The sequence below is a fragment of the Poeciliopsis prolifica genome, unplaced genomic scaffold (assembly GCF_027474105.1).
Source record: "Poeciliopsis prolifica strain line A6 unplaced genomic scaffold, Auburn_PproV2 SCAFFOLD108, whole genome shotgun sequence".
Lineage (NCBI taxonomy): Eukaryota > Metazoa > Chordata > Actinopteri > Cyprinodontiformes > Poeciliidae > Poeciliopsis > Poeciliopsis prolifica.
Window position 1 is genome coordinate 681,653 of NW_026562483.1, and position 15,848 is coordinate 697,500.

General features: G+C 46.6%; 1 protein-coding gene across 1 annotated transcript in view; it reads left to right on the top strand.

Moving 5' to 3' along the window:
• Positions 1-404: 404 nt before the first annotated feature.
• Positions 405-15,848, top strand: part of LOC129354336 (nuclear factor NF-kappa-B p105 subunit-like) — a 27,324-nt gene continuing 11,880 nt past the window's right edge. Inside the window, 14 exon segments of the mRNA XM_055023838.1 lie at positions 405-647; positions 2,259-2,302; positions 4,725-4,809; positions 6,042-6,082; positions 6,835-6,940; positions 10,946-11,090; positions 12,414-12,577; positions 13,105-13,263; positions 13,583-13,687; positions 13,878-13,968; positions 14,052-14,191; positions 14,965-15,069; positions 15,186-15,246; positions 15,699-15,812. Of these exon segments, the coding sequence (XP_054879813.1) occupies positions 2,264-2,302; positions 4,725-4,809; positions 6,042-6,082; positions 6,835-6,940; positions 10,946-11,090; positions 12,414-12,577; positions 13,105-13,263; positions 13,583-13,687; positions 13,878-13,968; positions 14,052-14,191; positions 14,965-15,069; positions 15,186-15,246; positions 15,699-15,812 (1,355 nt within the window). The 5' untranslated portion in view covers positions 405-647; positions 2,259-2,263.

Sequence of the window (15,848 nt, forward strand, 5' to 3'; positions counted from 1 at the left end):
TTCAAGCTTTAAAAGGAAAAGTTAAACATCTTTAGAGGAACAGAGATTTTAACTTTGAATCTAAAAATAATACTGTGATGTGTCTCTCCTCTGACATGTCACAGTTTTCTTATTTGTTTTATTTTATAATTTTCAGGATTTAACACTTTCAGTGATTTTTTTTAATTTTGTTTAATTTTCATCCCAATTTCTATCCTAGTTTTATTCATGTTTTATTCTGTTTCTGTTCTTGCATGTTTTTTTTTTTCCCCACTTAATATTTCAAAACCAGTGATGTGAAAAATAAAAAAACGACAGAGTGAGACCTCCTGACTCTTTGCTGCCCCCTGTGGTGAACCTGGGAATTGGCGTGAGACCTCCTGACTCTCTGCTGCCCCCTGTGGTGAACCTGGGAACCGGGGGAATTTCCAGTGGGGAAGGAACTCCACTCTTTCTTCTCGGTGTCACCTGGAAGTTTCAGCTTTGTCGAGGCAGGACTGGATGAAATATTTGGGCTCTCCACGCAGTGATGGTGTCCCGAAGCTGAGCCCGGTCTGCTCGTGGGTCTGCGTGTTCTGCGTGGGGAGGAAATAATGGCGACATGAGTGAACTGAAGTGAAGCGGAACGAGCCCCAACTGTCACACTTCCACCTGAGCGAGCTGACCAGGTAACCCCATGCTTACTACACATTCACCACTAAAGAGCAGAGCCGCTGGGTCCGAACCTGGTGTCAGAACCGCGCCTTGGACCGGACCGGACCGGTACAGCTCAGCTTGCTTTGTTGTTCTACTTACTTCCTTATTAGCCAGGTAACTTTTTAACTCAGCAGCATTTGGTTGTTTTCTTAAATCCTGAATACAGTCATAAGGGTTAAAGTCACAGTATCTCCAATCTTTGTTATCTAACATTTAATGCGGCTCCTATTTTACTGACAGTAACTTTTATTTTAGCTTCAGCTTAAAACTCTTAGTGTGGCTCAACTGTGTCTTGTTCCTAGTGACTGATGAATATGAGTGATATGACAAAACAATTTAATTAATCCTAACATTACTAACGCCGTATTAATTATCACTTTATTTCATTTCGGTCTAATATAAAAATATCTCTGAATTTATTATTTGTAAGCTGGAATCTGGAGGTTTCTGAAATTAGTAGGATTTTAAATGGAGTTTGGTGGAAGCCTGCGAGGCGCGCTCCCGCAGCAGCGGGGACAGGTAGCGGTTAGCCGTTTCGGCGTGGCAGAGACTCTCGGTGAGGCTGCAGCTCCCGCACCGCTCCTCCCGCCGTAAAGAGACGGCCTCCGTGTCCGTGGTTCACATTATCAGTGGTCACTTCCACGAAGGAAGCAGCAGCAGTAGTCCACGAGTGGGTCGTTAGCTATGTGCGAACGAGGGGGCTAACGCACACGCAGGCACGTTCACGGCATGGGGAAAGCGCAGCGGGGGCGCGCTCTGCTCAGCATCAGGTATCAGAAGAATCAAAGATCAATCGATATTATTGGCTATTGGTCATAAAAATCGGAGAGCAGCGTCACCAGTTACCAGGTATGAATATGCTGTCGTGTTTAATTCTTTTATTAGCTAATTAGTTTTTTATTAACATAAATTAAAAGTTAAATGTTTCAGAAAATACCTTTTGAAATGTCTGCAGTAGTTTTATTTTTCTCTAGCTAATCAATAATTAGTTACTGGGAGTGTCTTCCCAGATTATGGTTGAAATTCAAGAGATTTGATATTTAAATTACTCATGTTAATTCATCTTTGCTCCTCTTGTTATATTTATGATTTAATTTGCACTTTTAAAATACAGATGTTATGTTTCATTGATCTCTCATTGATTGTTATGTTTTGACCCTTCCTCTCCTGCAGGAATCAGTTTCTTAAAAAGTTTTCTCACTTGTGCAGAAGTAAAATTAATAAAATATTTTTTTTTCTTTGTAATTAATACTGAATTAGAAATGGTTTAATAACTTTCCAGGAAGAGTTGTTTTGTTTTGGGCAAGTAAAGTTTGGATAATGACACTAAAGAAAATCTTTTAGTTCAAACTGGGAAATTCCTGCCTGGTAATAAATATGAGTTATAATTAGACTCAGTAAACAAGACAGGAAGCTGCAGAAAAATCACGACTTTAAAACAGAAAACGGTGAAGAAACAGGAATGTCTTCAAACTCAAAACTCTTATTCGTATCGTTTAGCTGCCCAGCTTCAGCATGTGGACAGAGATGTGGATGTTTGATTTTGAATCTGACTTCAAATCATAAATGTGTGATTTCTGCAGACAAGATGGCTGCTGAGGAGAACTACCTGCACGCCTCCAGCCAGGTGAGCTCACCTGCCGCTCACTGCTGCACCACGAGCGACCGAAACTCACATGGGAAATCCTGTTTGAATGGAAAAAGCCACATCAGTACAAGAAATTTATTCATTCTTTTGTTTCCTGTCAGACATTAGGGCAAATATTTCCCTTTATTGCTGATACGATTGTTGCACCAATCTAAACGTTTGGGCCGATATCGACGTTGTTACCGATATTTTCTGCTTCCATCCATTCCTGAGTTTTGAACTTGTAAAACAGAAACTTAGACGTTTCTGTCCGATCCGCAGTCGTACCTGTGCTGCTCCTGATTTCCGATTGGACCAGGAGCTGGGAGGAAACACCTTTCCTCTCCTGAACGCAGAACTGGACGGATTTTACAGAATCATACTCAGAATATCTCAGAGTTTCTGCCCGGAATAAAAAATGTTCATTCAGCAGGCTGAGTTTGCTGTGAGACTGATCTAGGCGCACAGATCTGTGTGAAGGGATGATGACTTGATCAGAAACCTGCTCTCACCCTCTCACCCAGCCTGCTCTCACCCTCTCACCCAGCCTGCTCTCACCCTCTCACCCAGCTTGCTCTCACCCTCTCACCCAGCTTGCTCTCACCCTCTCACCCAGCTTGCTCTCACCCTCTCACCCAGCTTGCTCTCACCCTCTCACCCAGCTTGCTCTCACCCTCTCACCCAGCCTGCTCTCACCCTCTCACCCAGCCTGCTCTCACCCTCTCACCCAGCCTGCTCTCACCCTCTCACCCAGCCTGCTCTCACCCTCTCACCCAGCCTGCTCTCACCCTCTCACCCAGCCTGCTCTCACCCAGCCTGCTCTCACCCAGCCTGCTCTCACCCTCTCACCCAGCCTGCTCTCACCCTCTCACCCTCTCACCCAGCTTGCTCTCACCCTCTCACCCAGCCTGCTCTCACCCTCTCACCCAGCCTGCTCTCACCCTCTCACCCAGCTTGCTCTCACCCTCTCACCCAGCCTGCTCTCACCCTCTCACCCAGCTTGCTCTCACCCTCTCACCCAGCTTGCTCTCACCCTCTCACCCAGCTTGCTCTCACCCTCTCACCCAGCCGACTCTCACCCTCTCACCCAGCTTGCTCTCACCCTCTCACCCAGCCTGCTCTCACCCTCTCACCCAGCTTGCTCTCACCCTCTCACCCAGCCTGCTCTCACCCTCTCACCCAGCCTGCTCTCACCCTCTCACCCAGCCTGCTCTCACCCTCTCACCCAGCTTGCTCTCACCCTCTCACCCAGCCTGCTCTCACCCTCTCACCCTCTCACCCAGCTTGCTCTCACCCTCTCACCCAGCCTGCTCTCACCCTCTCACCCAGCCTGCTCTCACCCTCTCACCCAGCTTGCTCTCACCCTCTCACCCAGCCTGCTCTCACCCTCTCACCCAGCCTGCTCTCACCCTCTCACCCAGCTTGCTCTCACCCTCTCACCCAGCCTGCTCTCACCCTCTCACCCAGCTTGCTCTCACCCTCTCACCCAGCTTGCTCTCCCTCTCACCCAGCCTGCTCTCACCCTCTCACCCAGCTTGCTCTCACCCTCTCACCCAGCCTGCTCTCACCCTCTCACCCAGCTTGCTCTCACCCTCTCACCCAGCTTGCTCTCACCCTCTCACCCAGCTTGCTCTCACCCTCTCACCCAGCCTGCTCTCACCCTCTCACCCAGCCTGCTCTCACTCTCTCACCCAGCCTGCTCTCACCCAGCCTGCTCTCACCCTCTCACCCAGCCTGCTCTCACCCTCTCACCCAGCTTGCTCTCACCCAGCCTGCTCTCACCCTCTCACCCAGCCTGCTCTCACCCTCTCACCCAGCTTGCTCTCACCCTCTCACCCAGCTTGCTCTCACCCTCTCACCCAGCCTGCTCTCACCCTCTCACCCAGCTTGCTCTCACCCTCTCACCCAGCCTGCTCTCATCCTTTTGGTCTGGTTTCTTGTGCTGAAATGAACATCCTGGGAAACAAAAGTTGAATCTCGTGAACAGACCCAAACTGTTCCTGTTAAGTTCCAGTTTCTGAATGAGGTTGTGAATTTTGTGCGGTTCTGTGTAGCCGGACCTGAAATCACAGCTTTTCCTTCCTGTAATCTTTAATCCAACAAATGAAGATTTATGCAGACGAGATCCTGAAAAAATAAAAGTCTTTGGGTTTCAAATGAATCTACAAAAACTTGTCCCTAAAGTTTGCAGCTGGATACAGAATCACAGTTTGTTGTTTTTCCTCCATTTTGGTTGTTTTTCATTCAGAAAGTTTAGGGATAATCTGATTGGGTTAAAAATCCCCGTCTGTGATTGGCTGCTGGCTCGGTTCATTAGCATACAGCTAACGCAGCGAGCTGGTCCAGCAGGACTGCTCTGGGTTCTGTTGCAGCTCCAGAACCCCGGGCGGTTCTGTCGGACCTCAGCTGGGTCTCGTTGCAGATGTTCGACGCCATGATTGACCCGTCCTTCCTGGAGTATCCCCACTTCCACGTCCCGATGCCTCAGATGACGGCTCTGCAGTCAGGTGAGACTCCGCCCTCTCCCGGGTCAGAACCGTTCTACTGCATCGTGTTCTGGTTTATTGGACCAGAACCGGTCTCTGGTTGATTTTTATTTATGCAAATTAAATTTTTCCCTACAAGCGACTTCCTCTTACATCTTAAATATTAAAGTTGTTAAAACAAAAGTAAAAACAGTTTTAGTTCATATTTATTATTTTAAATTATTAAATCGTGTTATGAAAATTTTTAAATGTATTTTGTATTTGCAATTTTTTTTAGTTTTTTAAGATTAGTTGTCATTTAAATAAAATTTAAAATATTGTGGCTCTTTGTACGTAAAACTTTCTATAAACTATATAATTTGTTTTATTGTGTGAATGAAGAATTTTATGTTTCTTCAATTATCCTGATTTAATACATTTATTTTTTGCATTATTTTATATTTCTTTGCTAATTTGACCCATTTTAATATTTATTTTTACTTTGATGGTAGTTTTCTAAGAATTAACAATATTATGTTTTAATAATATTAAATTTTTAACATAAAAAAGCTTATTATTTTCTCTGTGTTTTTTATTTAAATATGAATTATGTAAATGCAGTCCAGGGTCGAGTGACCTCCGCTGTCAGGCTGTTCTGCAGGACAGGAAGTGATGCGATCCGTGTCCGTCGTGTTTCTACGGCCTGGAAGTGAAATGAAGGATGAAACCAGGTTTATGGTTCAGAAACTGCTCAGATTTCCAGTTTGACAGGAAGTGTCTGCTCAGCATGATGCTGCCGCCGCTGAAACAGACGGCAGATCCTGACTGGACCAGAAGTTTCTGCTGCAGCAGAGTTTCGGTCTGAAAACGAAATGATTGGAGGAAACCGGCGGCGGCAAAACGAAAGACGAGTTCATGACGAGGCGGCGGCGGCGCGCTCACTTCCTGTTTCTGGTTTCAGCTGAAGCTGCAGGGGAAACGAGTTTCTGCTGCCGAAGGCCTCCAGGCTGATGATGATGACGATTTATCTCATTATTCATAAGATATACGTAACTGGATAAGTTATTAACGATCGATTGAATAAGAGAGCTTAGATTCATTTATTCGTTTCTATGTCATTTATGTTTGTTCCATAAATAATGGATAAACTGATGAAGACAGAAAGAAAACTTTCTTTTCATTTTCTGCTCTAAAGATTTAAAACCTCCAGTTATCGTCTAAAATGTTGTAATTGTTAATAATAACTTTGACTGTGATTGGTTTGTGTGTTTCAGTGGACGGACCGTTCCTGCAGATCCTGGAGCAGCCCAAACAGGTGAGCAACTCAAACAGGAAGTCCTCTCACCTGGACAGGAAGTCCTCTCACCTGGACAGGACATTCGCTCGGTCTCTCCTCTGACGTCTTTAATGAGATTATTCAGATCTTATTCTGTAGAGATTAGGATGTTAGCACAACGCTAACGGTGACCTCAGCTGCTGCTCCGTCTGGGGGGGTCAAAGGTCAGCTCCATCAGTCTCCAAGATTATAAAATAAATACATAAGAAAATAAGATTTTATTTAATTTAATGAAAATAACATTTAAAATTTCAATTAAAAAGTACAAAAAATTAAGTTATTTACATTAAAGGTTAAAAAAAGTAAAAATATTTTAAAAATTATTTTTATTGAAAATAAGTACAGATAAACAGAAATAAATGAATAAAAAATAAAAATCAAAGAAATTAAAATAAATGTTTATTACAAACAAATTTACATTAAAAAATTCCAAGAGGAAAACTTCTCAGACACCACGAGGTCAAAGGTCAGAGCGTGAAGAATTGTCCAGAAGCCCCAGAGCTGGAGCTCAGACTCCACAGGTTACAGGTTAAAGGTCATGACCCTCAGAGATTAGCATGTTTAGGTGTTGGAAGGGTTGAATTAGAAAACCTCTCTCTCGAAACAAGATGGCCGCTAGACTGAGGTTAGCAAGACGAGCAAGGTCAAGGTCATCCCACCTGCAGGATGACCTTGACTTTTGCCCTCTGCTGTAATCTGAGATGATCTTCGTTGTGTTTGTGTTTCTGCAGCGCGGCTTCAGGTTTCGCTACGGCTGCGAAGGTCCGTCGCACGGCGGCCTGCCGGGAGCCTCCAGCGAGAAGAACAGGAAGACGTACCCGACGGTGAAGGTAACGCTTCCTGTTTGGGCGGCGGCGCAGAGGAAACACTTCCTGAGAGCGAAGCGCTGCAGCGGCTCTGCGGTTCAGAGCTCTGCTCTCTGCTCCACACTGCAGATTCTTAAAGAAAATACCAGACAATAATCACAAATCACCAGAAATGATGAAAGACAGTAAACAGAAGCTCAATCTGCTAGAGACAGATTCGCTCAATTGATCACTACTTTTTTTAAAATTTGTAGCTCGTTGCATTTTCTGAAAGTTTGTCGCTAGCAGGTCTGAAAAGACGGTAAATGTAGCGACATCGATGCTAAGTCGGTCCAAACGCTGGATGGTTGTTTGCGTTTGGACCTTCTGGTTCTGGTAAATATGGGAAACAGCAAGAACAGTTTTTTAGTGTTTCCGGAATCGTCAGTCGGGTCATTTGAAGGTTCTGGACACGTTTCCTGGAATGGATCTTTTTCCTGCTGTTCCTGCAGATGCAGAAAGGCTTACAAGCTTTTATTTTGAAAACCCAGCATGTTGGTAGTACTGTAGATGAAAGCTGAACTCTGGTTCCCCGTCCTCTGATTGTGTTTCGACCAGAGTCAAACCAACCAAACCCTCTGACCAGCCTGTTCCCCTCCTGGCCTGTGGGGGCGCTGCACCGAGAACCACTGAAGGAAACGACACTAAAACCTCTGAAGACACTGAGAGCAACTTCCTGCTTCTCCAGATGAAACAAGATGGAAGCGTCAGAGTTTAGAGTTGGAGGATTTCTCTTTAGTCTTTGGCTGAAGACCAGGAGCCATTTCTGCTGCTAGCGCTAGGCTAACATGTTAGCTTTGGTTGTATTTACCCAGAATGCCCTGCACTTTAGTCCACTTCCTGGTTTTGGAGCGCTCTCTGGTCCACTTGGTGTTCACATATGCTTGTGTCTTCAGTCAGAGGCGTCTTCATACCGCTGTAACACAGACCTCTACAGGAGATCCTCATTGTCAAAGCAAAGATTAATTTTCTTTTGGGATTAAAGAAGCATTTCTGGATTGAGATGAGGTGTCCCTGTTTGTGTTGCTCTGGTAACGTTAATTATTCCCTGTTAATCCGTGAAAACTTTTCGGTCCAATTAGTGAAAAAACATAAAGTTTTTCAAAACGATCGATGAAGAACGAACCCGTAGAACGGATGCGGACCGCATCGGACCCCTGGACCTGTTCACACACACACACACACACACACACACACACGCACACGCACACACACACACACCTCTGCATCTTTCATGTCTGTTGGGAATTTCCTCATTGCGACACCCACAGCTCATCACAAGGAAGCGCCGCTGCGTCACAGGCAGGCAAGGTGCAAAGTTTCAGCTCGGAGATGAAAGCGTGGCGTTGGCGCCGGCGCCCACTCAGGCCCAGAAACACAGTTAACCCTTCGCTGGCGCCCCACTGTCAGGTCAAAGCAGTCGATCGTCAGAACCGCTCAGTCAGCAGAATGAAACGGGACAAATCTTAAAGTCACGGTTAACCATGAGGACGCAGCCTCCTGATGTTGATAACATTCTGGTTCCTGGTGTTGAAGCTGCTTGTTTACAGATGTGCAATGCATCATGGGATTTCAATCTCTGGAAAAGTTCAAGCCTTCACGCCCATCCCACTGGTGGGGTCCATTCCTGGCCCGGTTTGGTTCTCTCAGGTCAGAAACAGAGGAAAGAGTCAAAGGATTAATCAGATGAACTGCTCCATCTGAATGACCTTTGACCCCTCCAGCAGCGCTGATCTCAATCTTTGACCTAGTTCAGGAGCCAAAGAAGAGCGCGATGCTTCGACTTCCTTTTATATTGTGCAAAAACTAAATATGCTAAGATAGTTTACAAAACAAAAGCATAAAAAAGCGATGAAAAGACAATATATTACGGAGCTTAAATGAATTGAAATAGTTAAAGTTGGATGTAAGTCAGTGAAGGCTAGCATGTTAGCATCACACAGAAATACATCAGAAATTTGATTATGTAGTGACGTAAAAACATTTTATTCCCAAATGAAATGAAAGATTTCACCAACCGTAGGTCAGTTTATCCAGCCGAACATGTTGGAGACAGAAATTCTGTCAAAGCCTGAAGGAACAAGGGTCTGAACACCGCTAGCGAGTTAGCTAACATTAGCCAGTTAGCTAATGTTGGGTCAAGTTAAAGTTTATTTCTGTAGCACATTTCACAACAAACACAGCATGACAGATAGATAAATAAACAAAATTACATTTAGTAAAAATAATAAGACAATATAAAATTGGGAAACATACCAAAAGCTAAAAGAGTGAATAAAAACAAAACAATGTTGAATTTTAGCTGCAGCAATTTGTTTCCAGCCTTCTCCTTTTCTCTTTAGCTGGTATTGAATGGCTGAGAAAAAAGATGAAAATAGATGCGAGCAAGTTAGCTAGTGGTAGCAAGTTAGCTAATGCTAGATTGTTGCTGAATGCATTTGGATTATTTCTTCCCCAAGATAAAAAGGACAGCAGGACAGTTTATATAATTAGAATCAATGTGTTCCATGAATAGTATTGTTTTATTATTACTATTTATTATTGTTTATCAGATTCATAGCATGGTCGTATTTTATCCGTATTGTGTCAGAATTCAGCAGACAGACGGTGAATCTAAACGTCTGAAAATGACAATAATGAAGTGATGAAAGCCGTCTGAGTCAGTGAACGCATCACGTCCCAGCCCACCACTCCTGGTCCGACTCCACATCCCAACAGAACCGGGTCAGAAGGTTCTGTCAACGCTTCTGTTAGCTGTTAGCTTTTATTGGCTTCCTGATGATCTGGTTACCAGGAACAGTTTTCAAACCAGCAGAATCTTATTTTGGGGTCCTGGGTTCGGTTCTGGTTCTGACCTGGGCGTGAAATGAAGCTGTGCTGCAGCTTCACTCAGATTTCCTCAGAAACGCAGCAGCAGCTCCTGCATGCTGGTGTTCTGGGTTTGCAGGATGTGAGACGCTGCTACTTTCAGATTTGTCTTCATTTCAGTGTTTATTTTTTTAGCATTATTTAAGCTGATTTCTGCATTTCTCATGTGCAGACAGCCAACTGCAGCTGCAGCGCCGGCATGCTGCAGCTGTGCTGCGGCGCGGCGTGTGAAAAGCTTCAGGCCAGGAAACCCTCAAAATACAGCTCTCGCTCTGATTCCAGGAACCGCGTTCATCTGCTGCGACACGTCGAGTGGCCGACAGAACCAGGAAGAGGAAGTGGGCTTTTTTATTGCAACAGTTGCAGGCAAATATCTGCAGCGGCACGGCTGGCTGTCACACAAACTGAAGGAACAGGAAGAGTTTGTTCTCACGTTTCAGTTAAACAGAGATAGCATGAAAATGAGCATCTGGAAGCAAACAATAAACAAAACAACTAACAGCAGATTCAGCTTCAGTTGAGATTCATGTTCAGACGAACAGGACCAATCAGGACCAATCAGAGCACTGGACCAATCAGAGCAATGGACCAATCAGAGCACAGGATCATCTTTGGGATGTGGTCTGACTCCACATCCCAACAAATTAGCATGCTAACCTCTCAGGTCGAATGTTTTTATATTTCCCATCAGACACTTCAGTTTCAGGAGGATGATATTTTTCAAAATGGCTGCCATTTAACTAATTATCACCATAAAATGTTCCCCATTTTCATAATTTGTATTATTTTAGAGCAGAAATACATTTTCATGGCAACCTATTTGTTTCTGCTGATCGTCTGAGAGACGGTTGGAGACGGTCAGGTTTGTTTTCAGCCTGAATCCATCGCTTCAGCGGTTCCTGATGGTGGTGTAGGTGATAAGTTTCAGTGAGTCATTTGTACCAGGAGAAAGTTTCTCTGAACTACCACAGAGTCTGAATGTGTGACTCATCTGTGGAGTCCAGAATGAGATCAGAAACCTCACTGTCTGATTTCACCAACATTTTCACTCTCGCCGTCATCCACCTCATCTTTTCCGTTGTCCTCAGCCGCCTGCGCTAACGGCGGCGTTCTGCTGTTTCAGATCTGTACTACCAGGGTCAGGCCCGGGTCGTGGTCCAGCTGGTGACGGCGCTGACCCAGCTGCCGCAGCTTCACGCTCACAGCCTGGTGGGGAAGCAGTGCGATAAAGGCATCTGCATTGCTGACCTGCAGTCCAAAGACTCCACCATCAGGTAGAAATCATGGACGTTTCAATTAAATTAATGTTTATTGTTATCAGTTTTGCTGAATATAAAGCTGAATTGCACTGGTTTGGTCTGAATTCCTGGTTATTGCAGCTTCACAGGTTTCCCTTTGACCTCTGACCTGAGATTCGTCTGACAGCAACTTGTTCTGGTGCCAGTTCTTTTGAATGCAAACCAGGTCGCAGACTGAGCCAGTCCCGCCACTTCAGACATTTTGTAGCTTGATAGCAGAGGGTGTGATGATGCGTTTTATTCCCAAACTTATTAAAAGATGTCGGTGGCGAGTTAGCTAACGCTAGCGCCAGAACATCACAGAATGCATTTGGATCATTTGTTCCTCCAGTCAACACAATGCAGATCTGTTTATGCAGTGATGCTATTCAAAACACGACGTACGCTTTAGTCCGCAGGAAGCTAACAGCTAGTACACAGTGCTACATCAGCAGACCAGCTAGCCAGACCAGTTAGAAAGACCAGCTAGCCAGATCAGCTAGCCAGACCAGCTAGCCAGACCAGTTAGCCAGACCAGCTAGCCAGATCAGTTAGCCAGACCAGCTAGCCAGATCAGCTAGCCAGACCAGTTAGCCAGACCAGCTAGCCAGATCAGCTAGCCAGACCAGCTAGCCAGACCAGTTAGCCAGACCAGTTAGCCAGATCAGCTAGCCAGATCAGCTAGCCAGACCAGTTAGCCAGACCAGTTAGCCAGATCAGCTAGCCAGATCAGCTAGCCAGACCAGTTAGCCAGACCAGTTAGCCAGACCAGTTAGCCAGATCAGCTAGCCAGATCAGCTAGCCAGACCAGTTAGCCAGACCAGTTAGCCAGACCACTTCCAGGACGTCAATAATTTCATGTCTGAAAAAAATTTGTTTTGCTGAAACATTTGACTTTGGTTTCCTAACTTGGACCACAACATCGCTGCGAGAAATAAAAAGTTAATTAGCCAGAAGATCATGTTTAGCAGTTGCTCAGTAAATACTGTGATGTAAAAGTTCAGAAAAACCTGAACAGATTGATGGAGACACCTGGGAACTGACTCTGCTCTCCTGCAGACTGCAGGTACACACTACACTATTAAATGATAAAAAGTGGAATTTCCTGACATGTCCCCTTCAAAATAAAAGCCCAGGCGATGATGCCATGAACTTGTGAGCTTCTGATTGGTTACAACATCTGACTCAAAAGGGTTACCGCCTCAAACTCTGCTTCCTGGTGTGGCATCAGGTCCGGAACCGGTCGGCCCAGTTGTGGCTCTGGTTCCACTCGGTGTGGGTCCGACCCGCAGAACCTGACCTGCTTCTGGCTTCCTGCAGTTTTCCCAACCTGGGGATCCTCCATGTGACCAAGAAGAACGTGGCGAAGACGCTGGAGGAGCGGATGGTGGAGGCCTTCAGGATGGGCTACAACTGCGGCGTCGCCATCCACCCGGAGGTCGACGCGCTGCAGGGGGAGGTCCGGGTCCCGCGGGAGCTCAACGGTCAGTGGTTCCGGTCCCGCCTCTCCTCAATAATTGCCGGTTCTGGTTCTGGCCAGCAGAACCAGAGTTACTGTAGAGTTATTCTGTAAAACATTGACAGTAATATTTGTTTGTCTGTCATGGAGGAAATATTCACCTTGTTGTTCATCATGTCATAAACCTTTAGCTCTGCTTTAAACGCTTAGCTAATATGCAAATTAGCTTGCTGATAAATGGATGTGCAAAATAAATTCAAATTCAGAAATACTTCATTGATCCCACAGGGAAATTAAATTAATAATTAATTCCAAGTTAAATATTGATAAACCCAAAGCTCAATATTTAGCGTGTGTACTTTAGGAGACTTAGTTTATATTTCTTATTCTGAAAAACTTTTCAGCTTTAAATAACTTTTTACTATATTTAATTTTATTTTCAGCAGATGTTGATTGCATGCTGTAGATTTGCTGTCATGAACTGGATTGTGTGGATCATAAATCACTTGTTTGCCCATGTTGGTTTGGGAACCGTTTCCATGTTGTGTGCAGACCACCAGCGCAGCATGATCAGCAGCGCCGCAGCCTCTCAGGCCAAAGAGATGGACCTGAGCGTGGTGCGCCTCATGTTCACCGCCTTCCTGCCCGACAGCGACGGCGGCTTCTCCAGACGCCTGGAGCCCGTGGTGTCCGAGCCCATCTACGACAGCAGTCAGTGCAAACCTCTGGGACTTGTTCATTATTGATGATCATTAATGTGGGGCTCAGCTGCTGATTGGCTGATTAACTGGGTTTCATCTGGAAACAACCAAAATGAAAAGGGAAAGTAAAGGGGAGCCAAGCAGACGGAGCAGCGCCTGCTGCCGGCAGAGCGCCGCCTCCTTCCTGTCCGTCTGTCCTCCATTTTCAAGCTTCAGAGTCTGATTGTCTCTGAAGCTGCTCCTCTCTGCTCCTCCATTTCATCACTTAGCATCGCTCTCATGCAGCATTCTGGTATAACCATGAATAATTCTGACTCTTCCTCCCTCAGAGGCTCCAAACGCCTCAAACTTGAAGATCGTCAGGATGGACCGGACCGCCGGCTGCGTGACGGGGGGAGAGGAGGTCTACCTGCTCTGTGACAAGGTCCAGAAAGGTGAGCAGGAGTCCAGCATGTGACCAGATCTGAGCCTGAGGTCCATTAACGAGGCGCCGCAGTCGGCTAACGGGGCGATTCTGGGTTTCCTCCTCTGATTTCCTGCGTCTCGTTCCGGCTGGAGGCCGAACCCTCAGGTCGGTGCCCTCCAGAACCCTCTGTGTTTCATGGTGTGTTTCCATGTGCGTAGATGACATCCAGGTGCGGTTCTATGAGGAGGACGACTCGGGGCTGACCTGGGAGGCTCTGGGCGATTTTCCCCCACAGACGTCCACAGACAGGTCAGTGCTGATGCAGCTGCAGCTGGGAGCCGCTCCGGTCTTTACACCGCTTTCATGTTCTTTGTCAATGTGTTGCCTGACAGTTTGCCATCGTCTTCAAGACCCCGAAGTATCGAGACCAAAAACCTGCAGAAACCGACATCTGTCTTTGTCCAGCTAAAGAGGAAATCCGACAATGAGACCAGCGAGCCCAAACCATTCACCTACCATCCGCAGATCATAGGTAGGCACCTGGTAACACCCACCACCGCCTGGTAACACCACCCCACCCCACCTGGTAACACCCACCCCACCCGCCTGGTAACACCCACCCCGCACCGCCTGGTAACACCCACCTCACCCCACCTGGTAACACCCACCCGCACCGCCTGGTAACACCCACCCCGCACCGCCTGGTAACACCCACCCCACCTGGTAACACCCACCCCGCACTGCCTGGTAACACCACCCCACCTGGTAACACCCACCCCACCTGGTAACACCCCACCCCACCCACCTGGTAAACACCCACCCGCACCGCTGGTAACACCCACCCCGCACCACCTGGTAACACCCACCCACTGGTAACACCACCCGCACTGCTGGTAACACCCACCCCACCTTGTAACACCCACCCCACCTGGTAACACCCCCACCCCACCTTGTAACACCACCCCACCTGGTAACACCCACCCGCACCGCCTGGTAACACCCACCCCACCTGGTAACACCCACCCCACCCCACCTGGTAACACCCACCCCGCACTGCCTGGTAACACCCACCACCTGGTAACACCCACCCACCCCACCTGGTAACACCCACCCCGCACTGCCTGGTAACACCCACCCACTGGTAACACCCACCCACCTGGTAACACCCACCCCACCCCACCTGGTAACACCCACCCCACCTGGCGTAGCTACGTCATTTGGCTCCGCAACAGTGTAGCAAAGTTTCAGTTGTTGGAAGTTTTTACTCTGTGTCGGCGGCCATGTTTCATTAATGTTTGTCTTCAGATAAAGAGGAGGTTCAGAGGAAGAGGCAGAAGACGTTGCCGAACTTCCAGGACTTCAGCGGACATGGAGGAGGAGGAGGCGGGGGGCTGTACCGAGGTGGAGGAGGTCGGCTTCAGGAGTAGGAGGTCCAGGCTCCAGCAGGAGGAGGTGAAGTCAGGTTTGATGAAAACCATAGTGTGAATTATTTCTGGAGTCTGATTATCTGACTGATTCTTCTGCAGGATACTACCAGGGTTTCTCCACCTACAGTTATGGAGGAGCAGGAGGAGGATTCTCCTCAGCGTACTCAGCTGGTCTTGGAGGAGGCGGCGGCACAAAGCATGGTGGGAAATCTAACCAACATCTCCCTGAAATTAGCTGCTTCTCTTCATTTTGTATATGGGCAACTACAGTCTAAACTTTAAATAAAAACTGACACCAAACTGAAATGTTGATAAAATAGTGAATGGAACAGTGAATTTCCTCAATTTGTGTCTCGTCGGCTTATGTGTTGATGCGTGGTTAGTGGAAGCTAATGCTAATGAGATCTGGACTCCATTCAATACTAAAACAAGTAGCATCCAAACCAATGTTAGCTTTTGATTTTAATGGGTTATGTTTAAACTATAAAAAAGGGAAAACCTCAGTCAGAGGTGTATTTCCTGTTTCTGTCTCATTGGTTTGTGTGATCAGCAAGGAAACTTGGATCAGAAGAACCAAAGTGGATGTTCTGACCCAAACGTGGTCTGTTAAAGCTTGCAGAGTGAAGCTGCAGATGACAGCGACCCGGACAGCGACCCGGACAACGACCCGGCATCGGGCGCTGTGTACGAGGCTCCGCCATTCAGATGGCTCCAGTGTGGATCCAGGTTTGTTAGTTTAAGACGTTAGCTGCAGTTAGATTA